Below are 15,676 nucleotides of genomic sequence, written 5' to 3' on the forward strand. Positions count from 1 at the left end.
ACACATGTGGGTATCCTGGAGTTGATGTAACAACCCTCTCTTGTCTGCTGCAGTGGAGGGAGTGTTTAACTTCATTGAAATGGTTGATAACTTTTCCCTGCTCTAGTACTCAAGTTTACTTTAGCTGAAGCTGGACATTTTTGGCTCAAAATCTATCTGGGCTTTCCATACTAGCAATCAGACCTTTTCATTTAATTTTTAAAGTTTATTCATAATATTATTTAAAAAAAAGGCACCTTGCCTGTCTGTCTTTATAAAGTACAGCTATTCTTTTGTTTATCTCTTCTTCCCCTTTGTTCCTCATAGTTCACATTTCTCTTTCCTTTACACTAGTGAATTAGTACATTCCTTCTTGGTTCAAATTTTGTCTTCATAATGCTTTAATATTGCTGTACTTCATTTTGTGAATTGTCAGCTGTGCCTCACTGGCCTCAGTGATATATTATTTTTACACAAGTTTCTCCTATATATTATCTTGCTAGGTAGCTGTCTTCCTTCTGTCATCTTGCTGAGTTGTGGGTGTGCAGGGACCACTCTCCTACAGATTCCAGTAGTTTAGAAAAGTACTAGAGCCAGTCATAGAATTTACCTGCATAATAGTTTGGGACTAGATAGCAAAGTCCTGGGATGTTTCCCAAATAACTTCACACAGATACATGTGAGGTTAATTCAGAGATGGTATTTAATGTCCATAGCTGAGCATTAAGGAGCAACAGTCATTGGTATTATTGCTTTAAATAGAGGCAAGTAGAGCTGTTAATGTACCATATGCCGTATGTTTATTTCTGCTTGAGCTTAGTGTGATATGCAGTAGATTTCATCTTTCACCCACAATGTGGTTCACTTATCTGCATTCAGATTTAGCAGCCAAACCAAGCCTCAAGGGGTAGGTACCCAGACCCATCAAACACAACCACTGGGGTTTTAACTTTCCTTTAAAGACAAGACAATAGCCATGCAATAGGAGCACAGTACAGAATAGCAGCAAGTCTGCATACGCAATACTAAATAAGCATCTGTGCAGCTCAGTGGGGTTTGTTACACTCATGTACATAAATTAGGGGTAGCTCCATTTATGCTCCTACATCAACTCTGATTTTCCAAATGGTTTAAATTAATGGTATCTAGGGAAGGTTAATTGTCTTGCCAGAAAGAACATTTTGTTTTCTTCATTTTGATACCTTGTATATACCAAGGCTCAGACTGAACGACTTGCAAGCTCTGGAAAAGCTTTAGCTATCAGAATGGCACAGCTCATTTTCTCTGATACAGGTAAGAGATACTGTCTTTTGAAGGAGTATCACTATACTTTCTCTGGCACAGTTCAAGAAAGCCCTAATCTGGTGCATTATCATGTACAGAGTCTTTCTTTAGAACTCCTATAGTTCCCAGAGCCCCCCTGCAAGCTTATGTTACATAATAGTAAGATACATCACAGTACCTTTCAAATTACTATCAGCACCTTTACAGGTATTAACTGCAGCAATGCTGACAGTCATAACAGACCTATAAATCTGCCCAGTCTTTGTTCCCAGCTTATGTTTACTTCTTCCACCTCAGTTCCATCACTCTTTCAAAATCCTCAGTTCTGTCTTTTTGCTGACCACTAGAAGTACTCTGTTGTTGTAGCCTTGACAGGAGAAATGAGGTAAAATAATGTGTTTTGATGAGAGAAAGTTGTTCTGGAAAGATAGTAAGTTTATTCATATAGCCACCATCTGTTCTTCTCCGTTTCTGGAACTGAGTATAAATATGCCCTGAAAAAAGGATTCTTTAAACTGGCTGCTTTAAATAGGTTCACTCTCATTTTCAGATGGCTTTTGTCTTTCTTTTTTCTACTAAGTTCTTCAAGAAGAATTCACCTAATTAAATGGAAAAAGAATAAACACCGAAATTATTTGTAGGTATTTCAATAAAATAAGGCAAAAGAATACATTCTAATTTAACTATGAGTGTTCTATTCTCCAGTACAATTGTTTTTAACCAGTTATTTTATAGGAATTCAATTCTATATAACAGCATTCCCAATACATACAGCAGATATCTAAAAACCCCTCAAAACTGTAACCCAACACACAGCCCCCTCCACTCCCAAAATCCTGATTTTCCTTCTGTTAAGTTTTGTTAAATAGCTCTGTTGCTTTGTGCATTACAACAGGCAAAAGTGAATCAATTTAATTAAAATTGAATTCCTGTTTCATAAAGTATCAGCAAGTTATAGTGAAACCTGCTATAAATCTTGCTTGAGCTGGCATTAAAACAGACTGAGCAGTACCCCAGCTGTCTTCTCTGCTCTTTCCTTAGGAAAAAGCAGGATTTTGTACCTACACAACAGTTCCATTAATATCAGCTGCTACTTCATACCCAGTGCTTTGTCAGAAAAAGCACTGCCTTAAGTGTCTCTAATTATTTTTAAAGCACGTTAAATAAATGAAGCCTAAAGCAACCAAACTGCATCACAAACAAGGACCTTGTTGAACCCAGAAGTATTCAAGAGACAGAACGTGAAGGAAAGCTTGGAAATTTGGTACCCTTTATCCTGTCTCACACATTTAGCACAAAATATGTTTGGAGAAAAAATTAGGTTAAACAGCACTGCTATTGTACAAATACTAATTACTATCATACTGATGCATTTGGATGACCTATAGGAAATAGTGTAAATAATTTTAAAAATACAGATAACTGTGCAAGGTGTCCTTCAGCTAAGGTGAGCTTTGTTGCACATTACTTCACCATTTCAGTTTTGTATAATAAAATGTTACATGCTAAATAATCCAATGACGTTCAGTAATTTACCTGCTTTATAGGAAGAACGCACTAAAGGCCCACTAGCAGTGTAATGGAATCCAAGATCGTTTCCTACTTTTTCCCAGTACTTAAACTTCTCGGGAGTTATGTACTCCTCAACCTGGGGGAAAAGAATTAATTTTGTTCAAGTATTAAAGCAAAGGAAATTGCTATAGCTAGCATACAGTGAAATAAAATACAGTTATATTGCAAGTTGAAAATTTTTCACTCCAAAGCTTTCATCAGTGAAATCACAAACTGCATTTTTGCTCTTTGCTTTCTACCAAGCAAATGTATTTTATTTGCTTTACATACTTAGCTGAAAAGTTCAGAATTTAATTTCTAGTTGTTGCTTTATCATTTTCTTCATTCTGTTTTTGAATGGTCCTTCCAAGCAAACCTTTTTTCCTGTCCTGTCACAAGTTAGTGAAGAACCACAATAGTCCTACAAATCTCTTCACTAACAGTCAGTTCAGTGAAACACAGGAAAATATCAGAGAGCAAATTTCTGGACAGATTGCAGAAGCAGAAAATGGTAAATTTCCCAGCTGAAGTGGCACCATTAAGGGAGAGCCTGTAAGGCAGGGAAGGGGCGCTGGCTTGAGCAGTTATATTTGAGGCATACACTGAAGCTCTTGTTTTCCAGAATCATGCTTCAGCTCCAGCTGTCTCCCTGGCTAACAGCAGAAACTAGCACTGGGAAGTCTGCACAAGATGGAAGGTGTTAGATGGCTGAGATCATTCTTAGTGAAGAGCCCCTAACAGACAATCATTGTCAGGCTAAACAAGGAAGGATATTTTCCCCAACATCTGCAGTTAGAATAAAGATGACTATGCAAGGTACAGACTGTAATTCTGCCTGTAAATTAAAGGCACTTTTACCTTTAGGTGACGTTTTGTTGGTTGCATATACTGTCCTAGGGTCAAACAATCTACATCTGCTTCTCGCAATACTGTAAAAACAAAATTCCTTGTTAGTGGTAGAAGAATCACAAGGGAAATCATGGATTTAGCTATCAAATTGTATCTTTAAGCTATAAGAAGAAAAAGTATTTCAAAAATTCAGTCTTTCTGAATTCTGAAATGCTGAAAAAAAAAAATTCCTGCACCAGCAAACTGATTTGCATGTAGAGGCAAAAATGCTTACAATTGTTTTCCAACACAGTAAAAATCATACCTGTGAATTCTGGCATCTATTTCAACAGCAACTTACGTTTCATTGTGGAATATATTTGCTCGTCCGTCTCGCCTAGCCCCAGCATAAGGGAGGTTTTGGAAATGACACCGGGCTGCACCTCTTTGGCGTGTCTCAGCACACGGACAGACTGCTCAAAGTTGGCTCGGGGGTCGCGGACCTTCCTTCGCACATTTCCAGCACAAAGGGGAAAAACGCGTGGAAGGGCACACAGAAGTTAGAGACGCCAGACAGGCGCGTTCTGCCAGTTTCTGAGAAGTGGCAGAGCAGAGGATTTTGGCCGTGCAGTTGGACACCGGCGACGGGACGGGTTGGGCTCAGGCGCCGCGGCACCGACCCAGGCCCGTGCCGCGCGCGCCCCCTGCCGGCAGCGGCGGGCTCGGTAGCAGCGCGCGCGGGGCAGGCCGGGAACGGGCCCGGCCCTGCCCCGCCCCCGGCCCCTCTCCGCTCCGCCCCGCTCCGCTCCGCACCCGGCCCACAGCCCGGCCCCTCAGCCCGGCCCCGCTCCGCTCCGCACCCGGCCCACAGCCCGGCCCCTCAGCCCAGCCCCGATCCGCACCCGGCCCACAGCCCGGCCCCTCAGCCCAGCCCCGATCCGCACCCGGCCCACAGCCTGGTCCCGCTCCCTCATCCCGTACACCCAGAGCCAGCCATTGCTCACCTCTGCAGTGCCGGCACCGTTTCCACGTTGTGGGCATACACATCCAGCCCCGACAAGGCGACTTTCTCCACTGCTTTAAGGTCCCCTCGGAAATCGGGAGTTAGGCATTCCACCAGGATTTTTGGATTCCTGAAAACGAGAGACAAAAGGAAGAGACCTGTGTAATTTTGTCAGTGTTGCTAAAAAACTCAGGATAGCAAAAATACCCCAAAACCCCCATAACTGAAGACATGACATTCTAATAAGCAAAGCAGTTAATTCAGGATAATTCTAAACCAACAGGTTTCAGCAAACACTTTCTAACAAACTTGTATTAAGTTAACCTGAAACAAAGACATGTTAAAAAATACAAACAGTGCATGTCAATGTTTGAGAGACTGTTGGAATTGGTTTTATATTTATTATTTCTCTTTTGCTGTATTTCAGCTCATGTGAGTAAAACCAGGAATTTGTTTTGTCTAAGATGATAGCTCCAAAATACAGAGGAGCTATATTCTGCTAGTGGAATAAGAAAACTCTGAGTCTAGTCTTGATGTCCAGGAGCCAATTTCAGCTCAAAAAGGCATGTGGGGAAAACTGCAGAAACCCTTCAAGCCCCAAGATACACTGGATAAAGACTTAAATGAGGTTATACAAATTAATTCTGCAGGCAAACAAGTGTGCTGTCAAATCACATATAGAGCACCAATATAGGGTGAAGGCAGCACCGCCAGGGAAAGCAGGAAGGTGCAATCACAGACTTGGAAATGGCAAAAAGCAATTTCATCAATTTTGAATGAGAAACCAGATTCCTTTGGTCACATGGTGACAGTGTTACCTAACTCTGCTGTGTTTGAGCCCCATGCTTCAGGAATGAACATACCCCAGAAGAATGTATCCATTTCCTGGTAAACCAGCTGTCTGTGCTAAGACAGAATCCAGTGCTTAGCTTTAAATAAGCCTGGGATGAACTGGAAATGCATCCTAATTCAAAAAAGTTTGGGGCCATTCAATGAGAAAGATGAAGAAAGGGAAAAAAAGGGGGCACAGACAGGCTAGAGGCAGGCTTTTGTATTTGCATGGCTCCTGGAATAACCCAGCTAAAGGAGCTAACAAAAAAATAACAAAAATAACAAAGCTAAAGGTGCTTTGAACCACAGGCAGTATCACATTCTAAAATTTTAACAATAACAGTTAATACATCAATGACACACCTTTCTTTCAGATGCAAGACTGTCTTTGCGAAGTGTTCTGCTCCACCATCAGGTATATCTAGAAGCATTTCAATTTTTCAGTTAACCTTTCTGTTCAAGAAATGTATTTATTACCAAAGGCCAAAAAACCCATCAGAATCAAACCTTAAATGCAAAATAATAAAACCCCAGTCTTATCTCACTGCTTATGCCAAGGGCTTACAGAAGATATCCTACAAAGCCTCTGCACAAAGTCTAACTGTGATTGCCCAGGGCAGAGTTCAGATTTACCTGTCTCTAGGTTCCCTGTCTCCCTCAGCACAGGATAGCTTTACCTATTTATAGTTCTGGTCTGAAAAATAGCCGTACAAAAATTGAGAAATATATATTAGTGCTCTCTTAAGCCCCTTTGAAGCTACTGGACTTTCCATCATACTGAACAGTTTTTACAATGGCTTTCTTCACCAATATGGTATCACCACAAGGGAGCTACTGCAAGGGAGCTACTTCCTACTTCGTTAGAAAAACACAACTTTCAGTTTTGCTACATGTAATATATTCTAGGTTTAGTGTTTGGAAGGAAGTTCTGTAATGGCATTGTATATAAATGTCTGTCTTTTTGCTATCCAAGTAACAGAACATGGTGTACGTATATGAATGCATTCTGCTAAAAATTAGTTATAAAATATTTAATGTTGTAGTATTTATTGATGTTTACTAAAAGTGTAATTTCTGTTGTATTTCACCAGTCATGGAGAAATACTAAGAATATGTAGGAACTGTGCAAAGTTTCAGCACAGTTGTCTGAACATTTTCTCCTGGGCAGCTGTGCAGATAAATGTTTCTGGGGCCTGTGTGTAGCCACGGAACCGCTGTGAGAGCTCAGAGTGGTGTGAGGACTGCCAGGGTACGCACCGTCTCTGTCCACTGATGTCAGCACCACGTAGTCCAACCCCCACTCCGCGATAGCCTTGGCTGTGTTGTAAGGCTCCTGCGGATCCAGTGGAGCGGGGTTTTTTGCAGTCTTGACTGAACAAAATCTGCAGCCTCTGGTGCACGTGTCACCCATCAGCTGGAACATGAAAGACATTCCTACCTTTACACAGTACATATCACTGTTGCTCAGCTGGGAAATAGCTACAGGGGATAAGCTACAGGGAATAAATCCTAACAGTAAGCAAAAAAAAAAAACCTAGGACAGTGCTTTACTCTAAATTTATTGTAATAAACCCACTCCAATACAGCAGAGATCCAACAAGAGAGTACAAACAGATCAGACATTAACAGAACATTTAAGAAATGGTTCATGACTCACCATAATAGTAGCTGTTGCTGTGGCATATTCCCCACCTCCCCAGCATTCTCCAATGTTGGGACAACGTGCTTCTTCACATACCTGAAGGTGAAAGGCAGTACTGTACCTGGATTTTTCCATATTATTTTTGAAAGTAATTATTATTATTGATGGATTTTAATAGTAGCCTATTAGTAGCCTACTTTTAATAGCAGCCTTCTGTGATAAATGAAGTTAACAGTTCCCTGCTGTTTTTAACAAGTCAGTAGAACAGATAGGAAGAGAACTGCTTCCCAATACCCATAACCATTATTTTCTCTACTTCAAAACTGCAAAAACTGCTCAGCCACCTAACTGTCTGATTAATTAGCGCACACTATCATTAATATTTTAAATTTAAGGACTGATAAAATGTTCACAAAGTATGTGATTCATTAGAGCATGAACTCAGTCTGAAAAAAAAAAAGAAAAAAAATCCCCTCCATGCATTCCCACCATTTTTTACTATCTGGAAAGCACAATTAATGAAATCTGTACAGTTTCTTTTCATGAAAATCAAGTACGTAACTCTGAAATTGTGTGTGTTTCCATTAAAAACAGTTGCACATAGCATCTTCTAATCTCTGGTGATGTAAGTAGTAAATCTCAGTATTTAAAATCACAGTAGGAAAAACACTAAATCTGTTGGATTTACCCATATTTTTTAGGGGTAAAATTCATTACTAGCAAAAAGGATCAGCACTGAGCTTGGTTTCAGCACAGAAGATCATGCAAGACATGGTTTCCACCTGTCCTCCACAGAGAAAAATATAAAATTTGCTGTATTTCTACAGGAACACTTGGTTGGTGCCAGACTTACCGTATGAAGATTTAAACTTCTCAAGGTATTCTTTAATTTATTGTAGTTCTTTCCCATGGGAATCTTTGTTTTCAGCCATGGAGGAAGATGCAGCCTGAATAACACCAAGCAAACATAAAGATTAATAAACTACTTACATGGTAAATTTTATTAATAGATTTGTATTAATTTGTTACAGATCCCAACAAGGAAAGGTCCCTTGAAAACTGGTGCCACTTAGCAATTAATGTTAGCATAATTCATGGCTATTCATTCCCTGTTCACCATCAAGCCAATACTCAAGCACAGGAATTGTTGCCATTGAAAAATTTAAAACTGTTCACTGTTCCAGAAGGACTGAACAGTGCCACACTGGAGAGTGCAACAATTAATAGCAGTGGATATTGCACAGCTATCAGAAAGTCTGATCAATCTATAAGTGGAAATATGGGGGTTTAAATATTTTTTTGTTTTCTCTACCAGTAGTATTTGTTCAACACATTCACTTACTGATGTATATTTGTAATTAAATTACTGGCACTCAAGAAAATACCACCACATCTCCACATTTTGTTATGGTTTTGAAGTTGATGACACTTGTGCTTTCTTGAGTAATCATTAAATTTGCAAGGTGGCAGGGTGGAATTTAATAAGGATACATAGGATATATTTTGTAGTTATTATTAAAAGTGCAAGATCGTGCTGGGAAGCAACTAAAGTTGCTTAAAATCACTGTTACCTTTCTCCTTTCTCACGCTTTAAATTGCCTTTATACTCAGCCCATGTGTTCTTGTCAGACAAATCTCCAGAGACAAAGTCTTGTAAGTCTGGTCCATTTTGCAGGAACTCTTTTTTTTCCCCTGGCAAAGAACCTGATGTTCCATACTGGTTACGCACATGGCTCCCTGAAACCTAAAACAAGCAAAATTGTAATTTATTTAGTAACAAACATGCTGGTGTTAAACAACAATTTGCCCTTTTGCTGGTTAATGCATGCTTTGTGTAAGCATTCTCCCAGTGATTTTTAAGTTAAATGTATAATTCTCTTTTTATTTTAAGCCACATGAAACAGACTTATCTATCATAACACCACACTAGGTTATACAGTGTAACATAAAATTCCCCTGTCCTCGGCATTGGTGAGGCCACACCTCAAATCCTGTGTCCAGCTCCGGGGCCCTCACTACAAGAAAAATGTTGAGGGACTGGAGCATGTCCAGATAAGGGCAATGGAGCTGGGGAAGGGTCTGCAGCACAGGGGTTGTGAGGAGGAGCTGAGAGAGCTGGGGGTGTCCAGCCTGGAGAAAAGGAGGCTCAGGGAGGAACTGACTGGTCTCTACAATTGCCTGAGTGAAGGCTGTACCTAGGTGAGTATGGGCTTCTTCCCCAGGCAACCAGCGACAGGATGAGAGAACGTGGTCTTAAGCTACACCGGGGGAGGCTTCGTTTGGACATCAGGAAGAATTTCTTCCCAGAAAGGGTGATGAGACATTGGAATGGGCTTCCCAGGGAAGTGGTGGTGTCACCACCCCTGGAGGTGTTTGAGGAAAGACTGGCTGTGGCGCTCAGTGCCAGGGTCTGTTTGACCAGGTGTTGTTCGGTCACAGGTTGGACTGGATGATCTCAGGGGTCTTTCCAACCTAACAGACCCTGTGTAACGAGATTGTGAGGGTTACTCCGGTGTTTCGGGGCCGCAGGAAGCAGCGTTGCCACGGTTCCCGGTGGCTGCCGGGAGCTGTCCCGTGGGAGCGGGATGCCGTGGGGACGCGTCCGTCCGTGCGGGGCTGGAACGGTCCTTCCCGGGCTCTGCCCGCGGCCATCCCGCGCTGTCCCGCGCCACCACGACAGACCGGCTCGGCACAGCACCGCAGGGTCTCCTCCTGCCGTGCGTGCCGTACTGCAACCCCCCGCCCGTCCTGCTGCCCGCAGCCCCCGGGGCACACGGCGCGGGGCACACGGCGCCACTCACCCGGGCCCGGTCCCGCGGCACCAGCAGCCCCCGGGCGGCGGCGGCCCCGCACCGACCCCGCGGCAGCAGCAGCGACATGGCGGCGCCCAGCCCGATCGACGCGCTCGGCCGACTCGGCTACTCTGGCCTATCGGACGGCTCCCTCGGCGCGATGACGTCACGGGCCCGGAGCGGCTACAAGTACGCGATGACGTCATACGCTGTCTCTTTTGGCGCTGCGCGCTGCGAGGTGAGGCCCGGCGATGTCGCCGAGATCGCCCGGGATGGCCGGGATAATCCGGGAGCATCCGCGGCGCGCGGGCCCCCAGCGCCCCCGCCGCGCGTGGGCAGGCCCCCGCGACGGCTCCGGGCCCCGCCGGCGCCTCCTGTCCCGCAGCCCGCGCGAGAGAGCCCCGGCACGGCTCCTTCCCGGCAAGGCCCCGTTGAGGCCGCCGCGCCCCGCCGCGCTCCGGGCCCGGGGTGCCGGTGCTGGGAGCGGAGCCTGGCGGTGGCAGAGCCGGGGGGGACGTCGGGTCTCGCGGGGGAGGAGTGGATGGGGTTCCCCCAGGCACAAGGCCGAGGGAGCCTCCCGCCTTTCTGGTTGTCTCCCGCAGGATGAAGACCATCCTCAGCAACCAGACCGTGGACATCCCCGAGCAAGGTCAGTTCCGCCGCGTTCGGGAGGCGCCCGGCGGTGCCGCCCCCGCAGGCCGTAACGCGTGTCCGCCTTTGGTTTGCAGTGGGAGTTTCGCTGAAGGGCCGGACGGTCATTGTGAAAGGGCCCCGAGGAACCTTGCGGAGGGATTTTAACCACATCAACGTGGAACTGTCCCTCCTGGGAAAGAAGCACAAGAAAGTGAGTGCTGCGCAGGCCGTTTCGTTTGGACTTGCCCAGAGACAGAGGGGATCTTTACATTTGGCTTAAAAACTTCTCGGTGATGTAGGAGAGTGACCGAAAATGCTCAGCTGCGGGTGTGCATGTGAATGTTTTGCTATTATAAGGGTGTTTCTTGAGAGAGGTGGGTCTGACGGAGGCGTGGAGCCTCCTTGAGCACTGTGGAAGTGAATATGTTGATTGCATTGTTCTTTAGTGACAGGTACAGGGAAAGGGCTCGATCATTGTATACTGTTCTACAGAGAGGTTATTTTAGAGGATAAAAATCAGTTTATTTGATTTCCAGAAACTGCAAGTTATATTAGGAGAGCAGATATTCTGTAAATAAATGCGTGACTTTTCATATTGTCTCAAAATACTAAGAGTGGTTGATGTCAGCTACTGTTTCACGAAGATTGAGTGGTCCGCTAAAACAGTGGATCCACACAGTGTTTCATTTAAGTTTATGTATTTAGGATTATGCATAGAAGGCAGACTTTAAAATATTGTGCATAACAATTGCTAATGCATCCTTTAGCTCAAGATTATATATTTTCCTACCTCAGGTCTTTTGAAGACTGAGTGTCAGGACCTGAAGAAACAAACGTTTCTCACGTGTCTGAGGGTTAGGATTTAAAGTACAAGAGCTAGGGGGGCTTTTAGTAGTCTGCCAAAGAAATAAAATAATTCTGTGTTTTTGTTTGGCGGGCTTAAAGCAGTTTATCTGAAAGTTTGCTCCTCATTTGTCACAAAATTATTTTGTTGCTGTTTTTGACGTGTAGCTGAAGGCTTTGTTAATGTGGTTTTTTTGATGCAGCTGCGTGTTGACAAGTGGTGGGGTAACAGAAAGGAGCTGGCAACAGTTCGAACAATTTGCAGCCATGTACAGAACATGATCAAGGGGGTCACTCTGGTAAGTTGTGTTTGGAACCAGGATAGCTGCTGCCTTTTTGTTACTGCAGAGAGAGCCTTTTACATTATATGGAGAGTGTTTCTAAGCATCCAAGATGCAGCTTCTTTCTCCTCTTGGTTTTTGTCTTGCCTTTCCTGTCAAGCAAGTTCTGCAAGTGGAGGAAAGCACAAGTGTCTCTTGGGCTCAGTGTCCTGGCCTTTTTCAGAAGCTGTTGATACATCTTGCATGTGTTTTGCCTCTGAGGTGTGTTCTGCTTTCAATACCTGGTTATGTCCTGTATCCCAGGGCTTTCGCTACAAGATGAGGTCGGTGTACGCTCACTTCCCAATCAATGTAGTCATACAGGACAATGGCTCACTTGTGGAGATCCGAAACTTCCTGGGAGAGAAGTACATTCGCAGAGTGCGGATGAGGCCAGGTGAGCCTGGAGTTCTAGAGACGGATTCTGCTGGTTTTAAATAGACTTTCCAAGCTGTTTTCTTTGGGCCCTGCCACTGAGAGTGGAAGAGGATGAATAATTGTTGGAGCAGTATGTGCTTGTCTGAATTTATATACTCTTAGAATACCATTGCCACTTACTTATTAATACATAATTATTAAACAAAATATTAATTTATTACTAATAATGACTCTGTAATTTATCTTTACTAGCAAGAGCTATTTAATAACCAGTTTGTAATACAAGGAGTCCAGGATTTACTTCAATCACTGGGAGATCTTAACAGTGTTTATAGTTGGTAACCTGTGGGTGCTTAGTGTTAGATTTGTGCTTCTGTTTTAAAACAGAATGTTTTCTGTGAACTAGTTTCATACGATATCATAGTTTTGGTCTTTAAGATGTTCTAGTTTGAATTTGTTGATTATCTAAGAGCATGCACAATAAACTTAGAAATTACCTTCTGATTAGTTGTTTTTACATCTTACACACTTGGAGTTTCAGTAAAATGTCTAACAGAAAGGCAGGCACTTGATGAAGCTTGTTAAAACTTCTGAAAGGAGGCAACAAAACTTGTCATAAACAGTTACATAAAGACTGTAGGAAAGACTTCCCTTATCCATTTGTAGTTTTCTAATTCCACTTCTGGTGAGGGTAAGGACCTATGGGTATGGACATTTAATGTGACTGATGGTGTTTTGGGGTGACTGTAGAGGAAGGCATCAGACTTATCCCAAAACACTGGTAGATAACAGTGTAGAGTTGCAGGGTTTTTGATTCACTGGGATATTAAGGGTGGGTTTGATTACTGTATTTGATTATTTTTTTTTAAGCCAGCATGTACTATTAGTGAAAGGCTGGTTTGAAAGCTGGTGTCGATTAAGTAGATCAAACAGTAAAAACATCTTCTATTTTCCTTACAAATTCGAGTTTTGTGTTAGATTCTCAAATGCCCTCATGTTTACTCGTTGTGTGTATTTGCAGCATTGTTAGTATAAGCATAGTACATGACATGACAGGGGCCGGGTGGTTTTTAATGGCTTTTGATTGAAGCAACTCCAGTTTTGTCTTAATGAGCACAAGCCTGTGGGAAATGGCACCACCTGGCTGACAGAGCCTGCTGGAAAAATCACTGGCTTGTACACAGTGTTGGTGATTGCTGCTCTAATGTAATAACGGGTAGGCAGGAGTATCACTTTAGAAGCTTTCACTCCAGAGCATGACTTGCACTAATCTTTAAATTTTGAAACTGTATGATGGAGGACAACCCTGGAATGGATTTGAGGGATTTTCTTGAGCAAAGTCACAGAAGCTAATTACTGTCTTGAATACTAGTGTCTAGACATGTAAATTGGGATGGGACATGAATATTGTTTCTGTAATACATTTAACACCTTCAGGAGTGTGAATTATGTGTTTGCCTTTCCATAGGTGTTACCTGCGCAGTATCTCAAGCCCAGAAAGATGAGCTGATCCTTGAAGGGAATGACATTGAGTTGGTTTCCAATTCAGGTTTGTGAAAGTAGATGTGTGGAAATTGATATGTAAACTTTTATCTGAAGATAACAACTTAGCAAACTCTTTACCTTAAAAACCCTGAGGTAAACAACAGCCCAGATTTTTTTTTTGCTCTAGTCACTATAATTGCTTTTCATAGTTCCTTATTTTGTTTCTAAGCTCAAAGATATGTTAAGTCTGTAGAACCTTCTTCTTCAAGTCAGTACCTACTGCCTTTTTGACATGAAACTTCTCAGCTGTAATGTGTGCAGTAATGAAGTGCCACTGTCTTGAGTTGCCAAGATGAGCTCAGTGAAATGCATCCTATTTTCATTACACCTTACAGGATTTAAAGTTGGTAATTCCTGTCTCTAGATGACAGTCATGTTTGTTAGTTGAAATACTGGAGCATAAACAAAGGCTACAAGTTGGCTTGGACCTTTTGGCTTTGTGCTAATGGTCTCACTTTGTCTGCAGCTGCCTTGATCCAGCAAGCCACCACAGTCAAGAACAAGGATATCAGGAAATTCTTGGATGGTATCTATGTCTCTGAAAAAGGAACAGTGCAGCAGGCAGATGAGTAAATCTCATAGGTTGGTATAATCTTAATACACATTGTATATCTAATCTGTAGAGTTGGGGACTTGACAAAGTTGATCTGCTTCGACACAGCCATGGTTAAACAGGTTCCCAACAGGGATGAAATTGTGTTTGTAACAGCCATCATAAGATGCATCAAAAAACTTGAATTTTGCTAGGTCTTTCAACAGCAGTTTTCCATCTTTCATTAACTTGGCATTTTGCTACTGTGTGGAGAAAACCTCTCTCCAGTGCAGTACTCTGCACTGTGAATGCAAGCTGCAGTGCTGGCTGAGAACCTAAAATCAGCTGACCTAGCCTGACAGACCTGTTGACAGCTATTTAGAGAGAAGACCTCAGACTGATGTTCCTGGTTGAACACTGCCCTCACTAAAATAGTGGACAGCACTCAATTTATAAATAAAGGTCTTCTGAGCCATTAGTATGTAAGTGCTAGTAAACAGGTCAGTTTAACAAGGACAACTATTTAGATTGTCTGTGGGTATTTGTTACTGAAGTTGAGTGTCACCCTGAAAAACTCAGTTTTGGAGCTTGTTGATATAGTTTCTAAAGAACTTTCCCAGGACAGTAACTATAAACATAGATATGTATGCATTCCTTCTGTTACACGTCTTTTGATGGACATCTCTTACGGCCAGTGTGGTTGGAAAGGTGTTACCCTGACTACCCAATCCCTGGCCATGGTTAGAAAGCTATAAATTGTGAGAGAAGAAATAAAGTTTGTTTCTTCTTCACTATCTCTTGAGCTGCGTCCATGTGACTTGTTTTGTGTCCGACAGCGACAGTTGAGTACAAGGATTTGGGGATAATTTAGGAATTTTAACTGCTAAAGGAATTTGGTGCGTTTCAGCTATATGTGGTTCCATACATAGTACAAAACACCTACAGAGGATGAGACAGTCTGACTTGCAAATAAATTCTATGTTGTGTGCCTTCAGAACCTAAGCTTGAGGCAGGATGTAGATGAAGTGTATTTCATCAACCCATTTTTTGAAAATCATCCTACAGATACAGAATATTTGCAAGCCTCTGAAAAAATAACTTCTAGTGCTGTTCCAAGTGCCTTGAGAGATGGAACAACTTACTGCATTTGTTGAATAGTTGAGCTGTTGTGCTTGAAGTCATCTTAAGTAATCTTGACTGTTTGAAATCAAGAAAATCTTTGAGCTAGTCAAGTCTGTCTTGCATTAAAACCATCAAATAAATTAACATCAATTAGTTATAAACTTTCAGTATCACATTTACTAAAATCTTTCTAAAAGCTCTTAATCTTTTATTTACAGTTGTCTGGAATGTGATGGAGACTACCATGAGACATTATACCAGCAATTCCAGCTGGTACAAGATGTAAACACCATAAGAGGTTTAATAAAACAAACTGTATTTCATATCTTGGGTTTGTTGTGTTGTTTTTTTTTTTAAAGAACTAAATGGTGATTACATGGACCTGATGGCTTT

At 42.5% G+C, this 15,676-nt stretch overlaps 2 protein-coding genes across 2 annotated transcripts; one reads left to right on the top strand and one right to left on the bottom strand.

Annotated features, from left to right (window-relative positions):
• Window positions 1-659: 659 nt before the first annotated feature.
• LIAS (lipoic acid synthetase) lies at window positions 660-10,037 on the bottom strand. Its single transcript, XM_015623790.3, has 11 exons — window positions 9,920-10,037; window positions 8,690-8,862; window positions 7,972-8,065; window positions 7,134-7,214; window positions 6,734-6,890; window positions 5,840-5,897; window positions 4,647-4,775; window positions 4,004-4,149; window positions 3,673-3,743; window positions 2,800-2,911; window positions 660-1,862 (listed from the first exon to the last, which is right to left on the bottom strand). Exons 1-11 carry the CDS (start codon window positions 9,995-9,997, stop codon window positions 1,810-1,812), a joined length of 1,152 nt encoding a protein of 383 aa, XP_015479276.1. The 5' UTR covers window positions 9,998-10,037; the 3' UTR covers window positions 660-1,809.
• A 46-nt stretch (window positions 10,038-10,083) lies between these two features.
• Window positions 10,084-15,608, top strand: RPL9 (ribosomal protein L9). Its single transcript, XM_015623791.2, has 8 exons — window positions 10,084-10,148; window positions 10,513-10,559; window positions 10,639-10,754; window positions 11,590-11,685; window positions 11,971-12,103; window positions 13,553-13,633; window positions 14,096-14,211; window positions 15,502-15,608. The coding sequence occupies exons 2-7, from the start codon at window positions 10,514-10,516 to the stop codon at window positions 14,200-14,202; spliced, it is 579 nt and encodes a 192-aa protein (XP_015479277.1). The 5' UTR covers window positions 10,084-10,148; window position 10,513; the 3' UTR covers window positions 14,203-14,211; window positions 15,502-15,608.
• The last annotated feature ends 68 nt before the right edge of the window (window positions 15,609-15,676 follow it).

Source organism: Parus major, chromosome 4 (genome assembly GCF_001522545.3).
Source record: "Parus major isolate Abel chromosome 4, Parus_major1.1, whole genome shotgun sequence".
Taxonomy (NCBI): domain Eukaryota; kingdom Metazoa; phylum Chordata; class Aves; order Passeriformes; family Paridae; genus Parus; species Parus major.